Source organism: the organism of the source record quoted next, unplaced genomic scaffold, assembly GCF_019419815.1.
Source record: "Pyrus x bretschneideri cultivar Hongxiangsu unplaced genomic scaffold, Pyrus_bretschneideri_v1 Contig39, whole genome shotgun sequence".
Classification (NCBI taxonomy): Eukaryota; Viridiplantae; Streptophyta; class Magnoliopsida; order Rosales; family Rosaceae; genus Pyrus; species Pyrus x bretschneideri.
In genome coordinates this window covers 4341094-4356184 of record NW_025999712.1, presented here as the reverse complement: position 1 = coordinate 4356184, position 15091 = coordinate 4341094, and the positions used below count along the sequence as shown (strand labels likewise).

At 34.7% G+C, this 15091-nt stretch overlaps 1 protein-coding gene and 1 pseudogene across 4 annotated transcripts; both read left to right on the top strand.

Annotated features, from left to right (window-relative positions):
• The first annotated feature begins 291 nt into the window (after window positions 1-291).
• LOC125468640 lies at window positions 292-4314 on the top strand. Of its 4 annotated transcripts, none has more exons than XR_007251031.1 (3): window positions 292-564; window positions 685-773; window positions 2391-4314. XR_007251031.1 is itself a non-coding variant. In XM_048564809.1 (3 exons), exons 1-3 carry the CDS (start codon window positions 384-386, stop codon window positions 2441-2443), a joined length of 351 nt encoding a protein of 116 aa, XP_048420766.1. In that variant the 5' UTR covers window positions 292-383; the 3' UTR covers window positions 2444-4314. The 4 variants fall into 4 exon arrangements, 2 of the variants coding, with proteins under 2 accessions (XP_048420766.1, XP_048420765.1); XR_007251030.1 differs by having other exon boundaries at window positions 2322-4314; XM_048564809.1 differs by having other exon boundaries at window positions 292-592.
• Window positions 4315-9323: 5009 nt separating this feature from the next.
• Window positions 9324-12792, top strand: LOC125468633 (annotated as a pseudogene).
• Window positions 12793-15091: the final 2299 nt, after the last annotated feature.

The following is a 15091-nucleotide window of genomic DNA, read 5'->3' as shown; positions in this document are numbered from 1 at the left end:
CTCACTGCAACGGTGGAATCCACTGTTGGAAGAGGGACTGGGCGGGGATGGGGTCAGTGGAGGAGGGAAGATGGAGGAGAGAAAACGCGATGAACGCGTAGGCGCAAGCGGAATTGGGATCGGAGTTACGGTTAAAATTTTACGAAACATTGAATACCGAGGTCAAGTTGGTAATTTCATTTTGGAAGATATTTTGTATTGTTTTGTGAGCCATTTAGGGCCCACACCCCACTCCTTCCCTTACACCCGTGTTCCCTGTCAGTCTTCTCGGACCTATCCCACACTGCCACCTCACTTTGTCCCTCTCTTCCCTCAAACTCTCTCCTTCTCTCATCCTTTCCCGTTCTCTGTCTCTTTTTCTATCTCTTTCTCTCTGTCTGCAAATGCAAAGAAACCCAAGACCCCCACACACGGCGTTGCTCCGGCAAGGTCCATCATCCACCATCATCTCTAACGAGCATAACGACCATAAACCCGAAGCCACATCATCTCTTAGTCGTGAAGCTGCATACCCATATCTCGAGTTTCCAACACAAACCCAGACTATGACCTCCATGTTTCCCGGTGAGAACCTCGAAAATTTTCCATGTGGGTAGGTTCAAAAAACCACCCAAATCTTCGTGGATTATGTTTTACCTTACGTTTCTAGTGCTCTTAAGGATTTTGGTTGACATTTGAACGCAGAGATACTCTTCCCCGGTTTTCCGATGATGTATGCCGTGAGTTGCAGACCTTTTCAGGCCAACTTCGACCACATGTGACTGGAGGGGAAGGTATAATCCTAAACTAAACTCGTTTATCTTCATTTTGATAGGAAGAGTGTGAAAAATAGTTGAAAAATCAAGCTATTTGGATCTCGTTTTGTTCTTAGGCGGGATTTCCATAATCCGACGGTTGCAGTGGCAACCGGTTGGAGAAGAAAAAAAAAAAAGAAAAAAAAAGAAAGAAGAAGGCCGAAGCCCAAACTTAGTCCAAAACCCGGCCCAAGTCTTAAGCCCAAACCTTTGGGTCACTGTTCCGGCCTAGCCCAATTCCAAAAATAAGGAATATTCTAAGGAATATTTCAGGGAATATTATTTGTATTGACTTTCTGGAAAATTCCCGGAAACCCTTCTAGGCTAATTTCGACGTCCCGAGTCCCTTTTTGACACCCATTTAGTGAAATTCCAAAGTTCTAACGTGGTTGACTATCGGGGCATCTCGGTTGACTTTTTTTAGGGTTGATCGTTGACCTTTCATTGACTTTTTACAAAAATTGCCCGAGACCCTTCTTAACGTATTTCGATGAGCTAATTCCGAATCCGCCGTCCGTTTCTCCAAATTCAAACATTCAAACATTGTTACACCCAACGGTATAATTCTCATCCTACTTTATTGTACTTTACTTATGCTCTGACATCACATGAAATGGGTTCATTCCCGCTCACTAGCGCACTCTTACATTTAGGCACTTTTAGGTTTAAATTTAATCATATTTTCCACTTCACTACACTTTACGGAGTCTTCACCCTCCAGGTGTCGGCCAACATAGCTTGATTCGGAGTCCAAGTGGACGTTCCGGATCGCGATGTGTCAGTAGTTGTTTATATTAATAAGATTTTAAATAAAATCTATAATTAGTGGGATTTGAAATATTAAAGGATAGATTATACTCTCCACTGCATTATATGTATATATAAACAAGGGTACATATTTTCAACACTACAAAAAAAGAAAAAAAGAAAAGAAAAGACACTAGGCTTAATAACATTTTTAAATTTCTTCAATTAAACTTGACATGGATATATTATCAAATCAAATGAAATATAGTGTACCCATATAAGTTTAGAAAATGGATTAGGAAAAAAAATGAATGGATTTTACATTAAAAAATGGGTACAATATTAAAAAATAATACATTTCACATGTAACAAATTGATATATTTAAGAATGGGTACATTCATGATTAAAAAAATTAAAAAAATTATACGAATGGGTAGATTTAAGATTAAAGAATTAAGTTCTTTTTTTATAAAAAAAAATTAATGAGTAAGTTTGAAAATTAATTAGGAGTTAATAAGGGTGTGAGTATTAAAATCCTAAATCAATTACTAATTTTATTTTAAAAAACTATGTAACTTACATGTAAATTCATTAATACATTAATGTTAGGAACTTCGATCAAAATTTGAAAACCAATAAGGTTTTAGCTAATGAACATTAGTAACTATGGACTATATACTAATTTTTCCTTTAGATATTTTTAAGTATTAGGTTTTCTTGGGTGCTGTTGCTAATGAATTTGTCCAATTCGCTGATCGACGAACTCTTTGTTGTTCCAGTGCTTTCATATGGTGGTATTGCAATCTTGCACCCACTGTTCCCACTAACTTTGGGTTGCACTACTGCAGTCGTATCGACCCACACAATATTCGTCGTTGTGCATGTCACGCTGCCTAGATAATGCTGCTGCAAATTCATCTTCTGTTCCCGACGAACCCAATTACCACTACTGCTTGTTGCTAGACCACGAAACGAGATGACATCGAACTACTTCAGTCATTTTTTGCCTTACCAAACTCACACGTGTCGCGATCTGACCAACTTGTGTCGTGATCTGATAAACCCATGAATTTGATTTTGCATTAACACACCCACCAGGCATGCTGCGACACCTCATTTCTACCCGCATCGAGTCCATTCCACTTTGTCCCACAGAAGAAAAAAAAAAACAAGAGATAAGGGAAAAGAAAAAACGAAAGGGAAAAAAAAAAAAAAAAAGAGAAAAAAAGTTTTGTTGATAAGAAAGTATTTGTTGTTATTCTAGCCTATAAGGGTGGCGTGAGAAAGGTTGATGTTGTTTGGCCTGTATATAGAGTATGTTGCAACTATCTATCACAACAACTACTCAAGTGCTTGGATTGGTGGTCATTTTAGTGATTGTTGTTAGAGTTTCTAAAGTTGTATACGTGGTTTTAAATTTGACCTTATGTTCGTTTGTTGTTGTACTTGTTGTATGAGAATCTTGTTCGTTTAATGGTAGGGGAGCATTCATATGTTTCATTTCTATATTCCCAACATCTAATTGCATGAATATGCCTACCCGAATATGCTACAAAGTATGTTTGCCTTACAATATCTATATGTTGGAGAACGCCAAATAGAATATGATTGCCTCCATATCCACCTAAGAGCCCTTCCACCGGGCTCTTTTGTCCTGTGGACAGGCTCCATTTGCAATCCAATCCCCTACCAAAGTGCCCGCCAGCCCATTCGTGCGATTGGATTAAGGGGGAGCCCGTGGGAGAACTCAGGCACAAGTCCAAGGCTCGAGCGCTTGAGGGAGAGTGATGCAAGTATAAAAAATTTTGTGTCAGGTGTGTGTATAACACACACGAGTGGGGGCGCGTTACCGATAAGATTTCAGGCAGTGGCGCCCACGTTGCAACCCACTAAATAGCAGTTGAATCTGGACCGTTTGATTTCTAGATCAACGATCTAGATTTTTCCATTGAAAAAATTAAAAAATATGAAAAAACATAAATATTTCGAGGGGCACGTTTCATAATCTGCACTGTTGGATTTCAAATTTTTTTATAATCCAACAATTTAGCTAAATTAAGTTAATAAAATTTTAAAAATAATTAAAATCTGAAAAAATTTCAAAAAATTATAATTTTTTTTTTCTATAAATACCTTACCATTTTCTTCTACCTTACACCACATTTCAATATTTTCAACAATTCTAAACATGGAAGGACATGTCATGCAACAAAATTGGTTAAAAATCTTATCGAAATATATTCAAAAATTGTACTTTCGGATAATGATACATGGACGTGACGAGATCAGTTATCCGAATTAAAAAATAAAAATTTTTTTTAGAACATAAAAAATACTAATATTTTATTGTCTATTGCCATGGTTATTCAGTTTAAGGGTAGAGATGCAAAAGATAATTACTATTCATTAAAGGCAGTTACTATTCACTGGAGGGGATTGATTTACCTATTGCCAATGGGTGCCTTTGCACACTAGAAGTGCTCTAACGGAGCATGCATTCGCATTTGTTTGTTGTCAAACTCATGTCGTTTAGATGACATATAGAAGCAAGACAAATACACAATTTACCTACCCATAAGCAAGATAAATTACTACGTAATATAGGAAAACATATAGAAGCAACCTATGATAGAGATAGATAATAAACAGAAAAATATAATCTACCTATAATAGAGGTAGGTTATATAACAAAATCTTGTGATATAGGTAGATTAATATCGGCCATGAAATCAATTAATTTGAGTAAAAATACAACTCAAATGAAGATCCAATTTTGACCATGAAATTAACTAATTTAACACAACAAGCAATTTGATGAAAGAAGCCAACCGACCTCCATTCTTTGATCAAACAGAATCGAATTTCATATATAGTGGAAGCCTGAGAAGAGAAGAGGAAAACTGAACAATGATTAAGAAGGAGAAGATTTGCAAGGCAAATGATAAATCCTAACTAAGAAAAAGGTTTTAGATAACAAACTAAAAAGAAATAATAGATAAATGAAGAAGAAATGAAGAGGCGTATCCTCACTTGGAGATATATAGGAAGTAATTTTATTCCAACAATTATCCTGTCATTAAGGGAATTTTATTCTTTAAACCTCAAATAGGTAAAACTTATCACAAATACTAATCCTAAAATCAAGGGATAATGTTGATTACTTATAAGTAATTTTAGGAGTAAATTCGTATGAAAATGAAAAAAAAAACTGTCATGGAATAGAATTGGACTTATCTCAAAAATGACTCACAAAATTAGATTCATATCAAGTATCCCCTTTCTTTTATTATTTGGGTGTTTTATATTTTTGCATATTAAGTCTTATAGGGCCACTTATTATAAACACAACTTGTAACTCAATATATATATATACGAGAACTGAGTCAACGAAGATGCTTTCCTTAGTATGTCGTCCTCTCAACAATCTCTTTTTCTTCTGCTAAATTTGGGTTGATTAAACAATACCCTTAGTTTCATACTCTGTTATGCCACTGCGATTCGCAACTTACATGCTACCAGCACCATAATCAGAAATAGTCTATATATAGCATAGCCCCGCCAAAAATAAGAAGAGGAACGTACGTATGTGAAACAGAGGCCCCAATGCGACTGCCGTTTTCTAAACCCAGCAGGCCGTCATGCGTTGTAACTTTTATACATGCAATTGCATGATTGCTTTGAGACACCTCCCCGTTTCTATGCAAATCCTTCTCCTAAATAAGCTTTACGAATAAAATAGTAAAACAATTAAGAGAAGTTCATTCCAATTACAACACACAACTTGCACGTTAAATATATAAAAACATACACAGATCTAAGCTTAGAACACTAGAACAAAAAAACTCATCTACCACGGTCGATGAACATGATAAATTACAATCAATCACGGACATTATGTCCGTTAATAATCTGAACATGATAAAAAGTCTCAAATTCTACTACGGGCTATGTCCGTTATCAAATGTAAGGTAACCACGAATTGTGCCCGTTGACGGATTGAAGCAATCAATTGAACTAGAAAAATAATTTAATATTCAGCCTGCAGTTTAAAATTTGTAAAACCTTATTGGTAATTCAATTCTAAAACTTCTAGACTGAACCTGAATAGGTAAAACTATTAATTAGTTATTCGAAGGTGATTTGATTAAAGAAAGCATTCATGTGCTTACATATAGTTCATTGCGAGTTGGATAACCGGGTGTTGATTGGTGTTAACAGATTGTATAAAACATTTGGCAAGAAGAATCAATGGCCACGTTCCAAAAATATTGTTGAAGGGTTTCATCAATATAAATTCATTGAAATACTTTTAACTTTTCTGGTCTATTCCATGGAAAAAAATTTCATTGTGACTGGCACACGGATAGTACACCACGTGTTTTTATATAAGTAGTGAGAAATTTTATTTTTTGAGTTATTAAATTTTTAACATACATATCCTACCATTTGTATAATGACACATGATGTATCATTCCATATTCGGATCACATTGAACAATCTCCCCATTCCATGCATGCACGTACCGCCACTGCTTGCTAGTGGAGTACGGTCCCAACTCGATTAAAAGTCTAAAGATGAAAATGTATCACATATATATATATATATATATATCTGTGTGTGTGTATTTTTGTTTTTCGTATAAATATGTATTATCCCAACAGTATTCATATTTAATTATTATTGTGACAAAAGCATATTTTGCTTTGGACTTTTAAGTGGTCTTCACTTTTTTAAAGCCTGCCCGTGTTTATCGAGTTTTTGTTCAAAAAAATAAAATAAATTATCAACAGAAAAACTCCCCATCGTTGTTTCCCTCGAATTTCCTCAGTTCACCATTGCAGTTCTTAATTTTTAATTTTTCACACTGAGTGAAAGAACCAGATTTTATTTTAACCCCTTCCCATCTTCCCCAACCCCAACCAACCGAAATTATAGAAATAAATTATTTTCGTACTGACCAAGAAGATTTTGGATGGAGGGTTTTGTATCAATAAATAATTTTTTTCTTAATAAATTGTCAAGACTCAAAACTTCAATCCTATTTCCCTTGTTCAAAGACAATAATCTTATTATTGGAAAGTACAAGTAAAGCATTTCAGGCCACTTTACATATGCAACGGCGATCCGAGAATAAATTAATAGCCTTCCAATAGCTACCAATTAACAAACCCAAGTTTACGAGGGATAATGATATCTTTAGGAATTTAAAAGTAAGGGAGGAGAGTTTTGCTGGGGTTTTCTTTATTCTGGTGGCTTGTGGAAGATGAAGTCAGAAGAGTTTCAAAAAAGGAAAGAGAAACTATGTATTTTTCTTTTTTAAAGTTAAAGTTAGTTCTACTCTGCCACATAATACTACGATCTAATACTATTCATCTTTACCAGTAAGTGAGAGGTCTTTGGTTCGATTGTCGCCAAAAACGAAGTTGAACTACATTATTATGGCAAGCTCATTGTAAGGCTTAACTCATTCTCTCACCCCTTAGTGTGAGTACTATCGTCCGTTAAAAAAAAAAAAAAAGTTAGTTATGCTCTGATGGTATATACCTAATTAATTAGAATTTTAAAAGTTAGTTATGCACTCTCAGGATATGTTATCTCATTATGTATTCCTCAATATAGTAATTATTGTATTTCATTAAAAACATGGATATTTGAGAAATAAACCATTTGCTCTTTTAATAGTTAAGTTATTTAGACAAACAAAATTAACAACATTACTACCACACTCTCTAAAGGCGAATTTGAGAGGTATTAGGTTTGATTTTCGTCAAAGACAAATTTGAACCATACTATTACTAGCCTATTTTGAGGCTTAGGCTCTTAGTTCACTCCCTAATCCCCTTAGTGTAGACAACATCGTTTGTTCAAAAAAATACATATAGGCCCAACTATTGCAAATATATGTGGTCAGTTTGTGTGCCTAATTAATAGCATTAGTGTTCTCGTTTTGGTAAGTAAATAATTCTATAGGGTGCTAGCAATCTTCTCTTTAGCCTTCTTGTTTGGGAAGGAACTTCTATCTCCTCCTCATGTTGTGTCATTTCTCGTACACTCCAAACAATACTTATTAGAGAAATTTTAAAAACTAACCCCCTTGGAGCCATCTATATTGATATTTTTATCCTACCATTTTCAGTTTCTTAATAAAAAATCTGGCCAAATCTAGTGTGCACAAAGACAAGATGCCCTTAGATTGAAAAATCCGTTCCCAATCGAAGTCTTCCCTCTTCCAGCAAACTCTAAACCTCGCACTACCCATTCGAATCACCGGGTATACAAAACCCCGGCACAAAATCACTAGCCACGACACTTTTTTCTTCAACGTGCATTTCAGCTCTATTACTCCACGTGTGGAATGAAGAATCAGATTCCCACTCTTTCCCTTCTTTTTCTTTTGGTAAAGTTGATGAGTTGTTGTCATGAAAAATGGAGTCACATCAAAGTTGTCATTGTCGTTAAGGAGTTAGGGTTATGTCTTGTGAGGGGATTCCATCCCTAGGGTCTCCACAATTTGAATCTAGATGGAATCCCATCTTCGGATGGGTGTCACTTGCAGTGGGGTTTGAATGCTTTAAGAAAGGAAAAAGAGAGAAAATGCTCTTCAGCTGGTACATATCTTTGTATGACGATCCTATCCAGATCCTCTTTGTGAGGATTCTCTCCAGATCTTCTTTGTGAGAATCCTAGGAATCCTCACATCATCTTCGTTTATCGTATATTGTGCGGTCAGTTTTCTTAAGGTACTGTTTCTGTTTAATTTTAAATAAAAATATTTAAAATGATTTATGACTGTACAATATATAATGAACGGACATCATTTAAGAATTTCCGGAATCCTCACAAAGAGGATCCGGAGAGTATCCTCACTCCATATCTTTAATCATGTTGAGTAAACTACATTTCCACACCTCATATATGGGCTGATTTTTCAAAATAGATCAAGAAATTTCAATTCTCACATACACCACGTTGAAATATTGAAATTGTATTAATTTATGTATTGGTCAAATAAATTGTATGATAATTTATTAAATTTGAGCATTTTCAAAGGAGATGTCTATGCTAAGGAGAATGTTATGTAAGAAAATTTGAAAACAGATGTAAGTTTTAATCGATTTGTCAATTCGACATGATTTAGCATATAGATTGTGTGCTGTCAATTTTGACTTATAAAAAAAAATATAATCTCTTTTACATTAAAGAAAATATAATCTCTTTTATTTTCATAAAGAAGATCCGGCGAGGTCGGATTCTAACTTTTCTGGTCCATTCCATGCATGTGCGTACCGCCACTGCTTGCTAGTGAGGTCCCAACTGGATAAAAAGTCAAAGGATGAAAAAATGTCATATCCTACAGTATCTTGAACTGCGTTTCTCCACTTTTCAATTTTTATTTTTATTTTTTAAATATTTCTCTTTACCTAATTCCATTCCTTGATATATTTCCCATAACCAATCCACCAAAGTTTTACGTTATATACATGCTTGAGAAATTGTTTACTTACAAATAAAAATATAATATTGCAAACGTATTCATATTTAATTATTATTGTTACAAAAGTATATTTAGTTTTTTGTATAAATATGTATTATCCCAACCGTATTCATATTTAATTATTATTGTTACAAAAGTATATTTTGCTTTGCACTTTTCAGTGGTCTTCACTTTTTTAAAGCCTGCACGTGTTTATCAAATTTTAGTAAATAAATGCTTATCAATTATTCTCACGTCTAGACGTGGTACGTAGCCCTCTATATAAACCCCATGCAATATGCAGGGAAGAACCAACCTAGCTATCTCGATCACCAAAACCCCTCCAGTTAACTATGGCAATGCATGAGTTAGGCTCTTTGCTCTTGTGTGTCTTGCTACTCAATGGCTTTGCATTGACAAACACCAAAGCTGCTAAGCCAGATAAACCCATTGTCTGTAACTCACTTGACAGGACCAAGTTTGATGCTCTAAAACCAGGGTTCGTCTTTGGTGGATCTACAGCAGCTTACCAGGCCAGTCCCTGCTAGGGCTTAGCTATTTAATTACCCTTTAATTAATTTGAGTTTCATATAATCACATAGGTCTAATTCGATTTCAATGTCAGAAAAAACTATAGCATATATATATATATATGTGCACATGCACATTTCAGTTTGATTCCAAGCATGAATATTGACATCTTCAGTTTGAATGCGCATATGCATATTTCAGGTAGAAGGTGCATGGAACGTTGATGGTAGAGGACCAAGCATATGGGACACCTTCACCCACAACCATCCAGGTTATAGTCTTCTACATATTATCAGCAAATACCCTTGGGCATGCAGTATATGCTGTATATTTTCGATACATATGGACTATACATGCACTACATGGACATATATAATAGTTCGCATTCTATGAGTCCTACCATCTTTATGCTCTAAATAATAAAATCTTCTATGGTTAATGACAGAAAAAATCGATGATCACAGCAATGGAGATGTCGCCATTGATCAATACCACCTCTATAAGGTTGTCAATCAAGGAATAATATTATTCTCCAAACCCTTAATTCCCACTATGAAGTTGAAGAGCACATTGAACATGAGATCCATAATTAATTTTTAGCTTCTTTCTTATAATTATGTATGCCTTTCTTGTCATTACAGAAAGATGTAGCAATTATGAAGGATATGAACTTGGATGCTTATAGGTTCTCTATCTCATGGTCCAGATTGTTGCCAAGTAATGTTGACATCCGCCTCCATATCCTTGATTTGGGACCAATTACTTCATCGATTAACCTGTTTTACTTAATTCGATTTCGATATATAGATAGGTATATTAACTCACTTGACTATTTTGTTCTAATTATTAGATGGCACGCTAAGTGGGGGTGTCAACAGGAAAGGAATTGAATACTACGACAATCTCATCAATGAACTCCTTCGCAATGGTGATAAAGCTACTTAATCTCACATATCATCCATCCCATCTAATCTCATATATCATCCCGTCCATTAATATATAATTTTAATACCGTGCACTCATAAAACAATATTGAATCAAAGTATTGAATTTTTTTTTTCATTCTGATAATGTTATATATAGGCATACAGCCATTTGTGACAATCTTTCACTGGGATGTTCCCCAAGCGTTAGAAGATGCTTATGGTGGTTTCTTAAGCCCTCGTATTGTGTAAGTAAACGAATTTTATCTTAAGTGTAATATTGGTCATTTGCTTAATTAAATAAAACGTACCACATCTAACAAAAATGTTTTGAAATTTGGACACGCAGCGATGACTTTAAAGACTTCGCAGAACTTTGTTTTTCACTTTTTGGTGATCGGGTGAAGCACTGGATCACGTTGAATGAGCCATACACCTTCAGTAACCATGCATATACAATCGGGATGTACGCACCGGGACGATGCTCTGCTTGGCAAGACCTAACCTGCCTTGGTGGAGATTCGGCTACTGAACCCTATTTGGTAACACACTACCAACTCCTTGCTCATGCAGCTACTGTAAAAGTGTACAAAGATAAATTTCAGGTATAATGAATTAACTAGTTAGTTCCCTTTTTTTTTTGGTCTGAAATCTCCACGAGTGACTAGTATTAGGTTCCACCACAAGAGGAAACCTTTTGTATAGCGAGGTAAACAGTTTGGAGTTTGTATGGCACTACATCAAATCATTTTCTGAATTTTCTTTGTAGGCATATCAAAATGGGGGTGATAGGAATAACACTACTGTCACATTGGTTTGAGCCTGCTTCAGATGCAAAGGAAGATATAGATGCTGCAAATCGAGCTATGGATTTTATGTTTGGATGGCAAGTGTATTATTAATTTATAAATCAAGTGGGTTATGTTTCTTTTTTATGACTTATAAAGTTGATTATTGCAATTTTCACATCTTTGTAGGTTTATGGATCCAATTACAAGAGGTGACTACCCGTACACCATGCAATACCTTGTTAGAGAACGATTGCCAAAATTCACGGAAGAAGAATCCAAGATGTTAACTGGGTCCTTTGATTTTGTTGGATTGAACTATTATACTGCTCTATATGCAACTGATGTACCTAAGAATTATTCTAAACCTGCAAGTTACTTATACGATCCACATGTTATCACAATGAGTGAGTACAAATGAAAACCTTTTATCGACTAATTATTTAATATCTTAGAATTATTACATTCTAATATTGATCGCATTCATTTATGTTATGGCAGCTGAACGTGATGGCATTCCTATTGGTCCTCAGGTACACATCAAATTTCAGGTTAAGTTATTTGTATTTGGAGGATTAATTTTATACAATTCCTAACCATCTCAAATATCTTCAAATGGTATTACAGGCTGCTTCAGACTGGTTATATGTTTATCCAAAAGGAATTCACGATTTTGTACTCTACACGAAGAATAAGTATGGTGATCCAATCATTTACATTACTGAGAATGGTAATTGACGCTTTTAAGCCTCACTTAATTTCACTTTTTAATTTTTGACATATATGTATATATTGATGTAAAATACAGATGAGTAATTCCAAATCTAAATTTAAAACCAACTACATCTCTCTTTTTGAGAGAAAGTACTAAATACATATGTAATGAATTATATTGCAGGCGTTGATGAGTTCAATGATTCCACCTTATCACTAGAGGAAGCCCTCCATGATCCCAATAGGACTGACTACTACAATCGCCACCTCTGTTACCTTCAAGCAGCAATCAAGTAAGTGCTTGTTGAAATACTAATTAGGACTATATTGCATTTTACAGTGATATCAAGTCATTATTTATTTATTTTGTGGTGCAGGAAGGGTAGTAATGTGAAAGGATACTTTGCATGGGCAATTTTAGACAACTTTCAATGGAGTGAAGGCTACACAGTTCGATTTGGTATTAACTATGTGGATTTTGACGGGCTCCAAAGGTACCCAAAACTTTCGACCCATTGGTTCAAAAATTTCCTCAAGAAGCGCAAAGGAAGTTCAAATATTTTGGCCAATAATGTTGGAGACACAGATTTTCTTTATCAAGTGTAACTTCAAATGATGAATGTTGTGGGGCTTGTTTTTAGTTTTTTCAGCTTCACTCCTTCTGATTTGGAATAAGCTGCAACAACTCGTTATGAGTTTGTTGTATATGTTATTAGTGTGTGTCTCTCTATATTTGTGTTGCCATTATGGCTAGTGCCTCTTCCGCAGTTGAATTCCATATGAATGTAATGTACTATTTATGAAAATAAATGTTTTTGAATGTTGAGTGTTCAATTAAACTGTACACTTACCCTTAGTGGGCTTTGACCAAAAAGTTGGCATAGATAATCAATGGCCTTAGGCCACATTATACTAGCTAGTGATTCCTTAACCAAAATATACTAAGGGTTTATTTTGAACTGTTTAAAATGGCTGAAAGCGTTTCTAGTGAAAATGTTTTTGGAATCAATTTTTAGTAAAAATGCAAGTGAGTCATCGAAAAACATTTGAAATGTGGGGGACCATAATTTTCTGAAACCGTGACACATGGCACCTGGGTAGCAAAAATGATCAAAATGCTCATAGCCCATGAAGCATAGTCCTACATTCTTAGTCCGACATACTAGGCTTAAGCCCACTGAAGATATTACTTGCCAACCAAGTTTGATAACCCTAATTCAAGTCAAATTAGGATATATTAGGAAATAGGCAACATCATCCTAGGAAGATTGGATATCTTATAGTAGATTTCCTCATAGATAGTCTCCCAATTTAATTATGATTACTTTCCCTACAAGAGCTCTCAAGACATCTATAAATACTCTAACCAATGACAACTAAAGATAATGCTCTGCCACACGCATATTCTGTCATATTCGCTGAGCTCTGCGTGTAGATACTTCCATGGAGAACTTATCTCCTTAATACCCCACCATAGCCTATTCATCAAGAATGGTTCACGATATAACACACATCACACCATTCTTTCTTGGATGATTTTTAATAGATAATCGACTTTGCATACGAATTTGGACACAAGTCTAGTTGGACATGAAAGCTAAGATACTGAAAATTATAATGTCAAACTTTCATAATTTTCTACACGATCAATCCTTCCAATTTTTCAATTAAAAACAAGCAAAACTGCATTTTTGTCAGAACTGCATATCTAGGAAAAACGAAAATTTCAAAGGCTTCTCTTAGTGTGTATTTTCATTTGCATAATGTTGAGGGCAAAACTCCATTCATGTAGGCGATTGTTAATATTTTCATATTAAATTTTATTTAGTTGGATGGAATTTAATTAAGATGGTCCAATTCTTTAAAATGTATTAACTTCCCAATTCTTGCACGTATTAACTTTCAAAGTTATCTCTGGTTAGAAACGACATCAAAGATGAAAATGCAAAATGGTGGTTTGAACAGTTAAGCGCTTATTAGTAGAAATGCTTTCTAGAGAAGGAATCACAAGGCTAATGGTAAAAAACATATTTGACATCAGTACTATTCTTACTCTGATTCTAGAAAACTTTTAGTATACAATGGGAATCTGAATTCTACCATTCTCATAATTTAGACACAATTTTTTTACCATGAAATTAGCCCTTATCAATGGTCAAGTTTGAGTCATAAAGCTAATTAATTATGGCTAATTCGTTAATTTACTTTTATCTGAAAACTATTGTTACATAAAAATAGTAATTAAATTCACCTTAACCAATTTAGGGGGGGTGTACTCAATTTAGGATTTAGGATGATTTAAAAAAAAAAAAAAAAAAAAAAAAAAACTTTAAAGTAATAGATTTATTACTACGATATAGTGGTATCCTCATCACTTAGAAGTGACAGTTCGTAGGTTCGTTTCTCGCCAAAGGCGAATTTGAATCATATTGTGGTTAGCACATTGTGAGAATTTGCTCCCCTCCCCCTATAAATAATATCATTTGCTTAAAAAAAATGATAGGATTTGAGAGCTTCTACAAATTCCATATGGATTTTTAGAGATTTCTGTATGGATTTTTAAGGATTTTTGTGGACTTGGCTTATGATTTTGATGGATTTTTATAAGTACATTTCTTTGATTACAAATTTATATTTGAATGCAAAGAAAAGAGAAAACAGTGGGGACTCTCTTGGCAATGAGACTCCCAGTCTCGCACGATCATAGGTGGGATCGAAATGGATGTAGAATTGTGTTCGTCGATTTGTCTGCGTCATTGTGTGGCTGTGATTGGTAGAGATATGTGAAATTGATCAAATTGGTCTCCGTTTTTATGGGTTGTAGTGAACTTTGAGGACTGTGCAGATAAGAAAATGGGGTTACTATCGGAACCTATGTAAGATTTTGCATCAGAAGAAGATCTACTTCTTTGGGTGAACATTGGTTAGACCAGCGAGAAAAAGAAAGAAGAGTACGGTGTCAGCTGAACAAAACCGGATTCTATTATTATTATTTTTTTCTTTTTTTGAACAAACGATATCATTTACACTAAGAAGGAAGGGGTGAGCTTAGTATCACAATGTGTTAGCAATAATGTAGTTCAAATTCACCTTTGGCGAGAAATAAACCTAAGACCTTT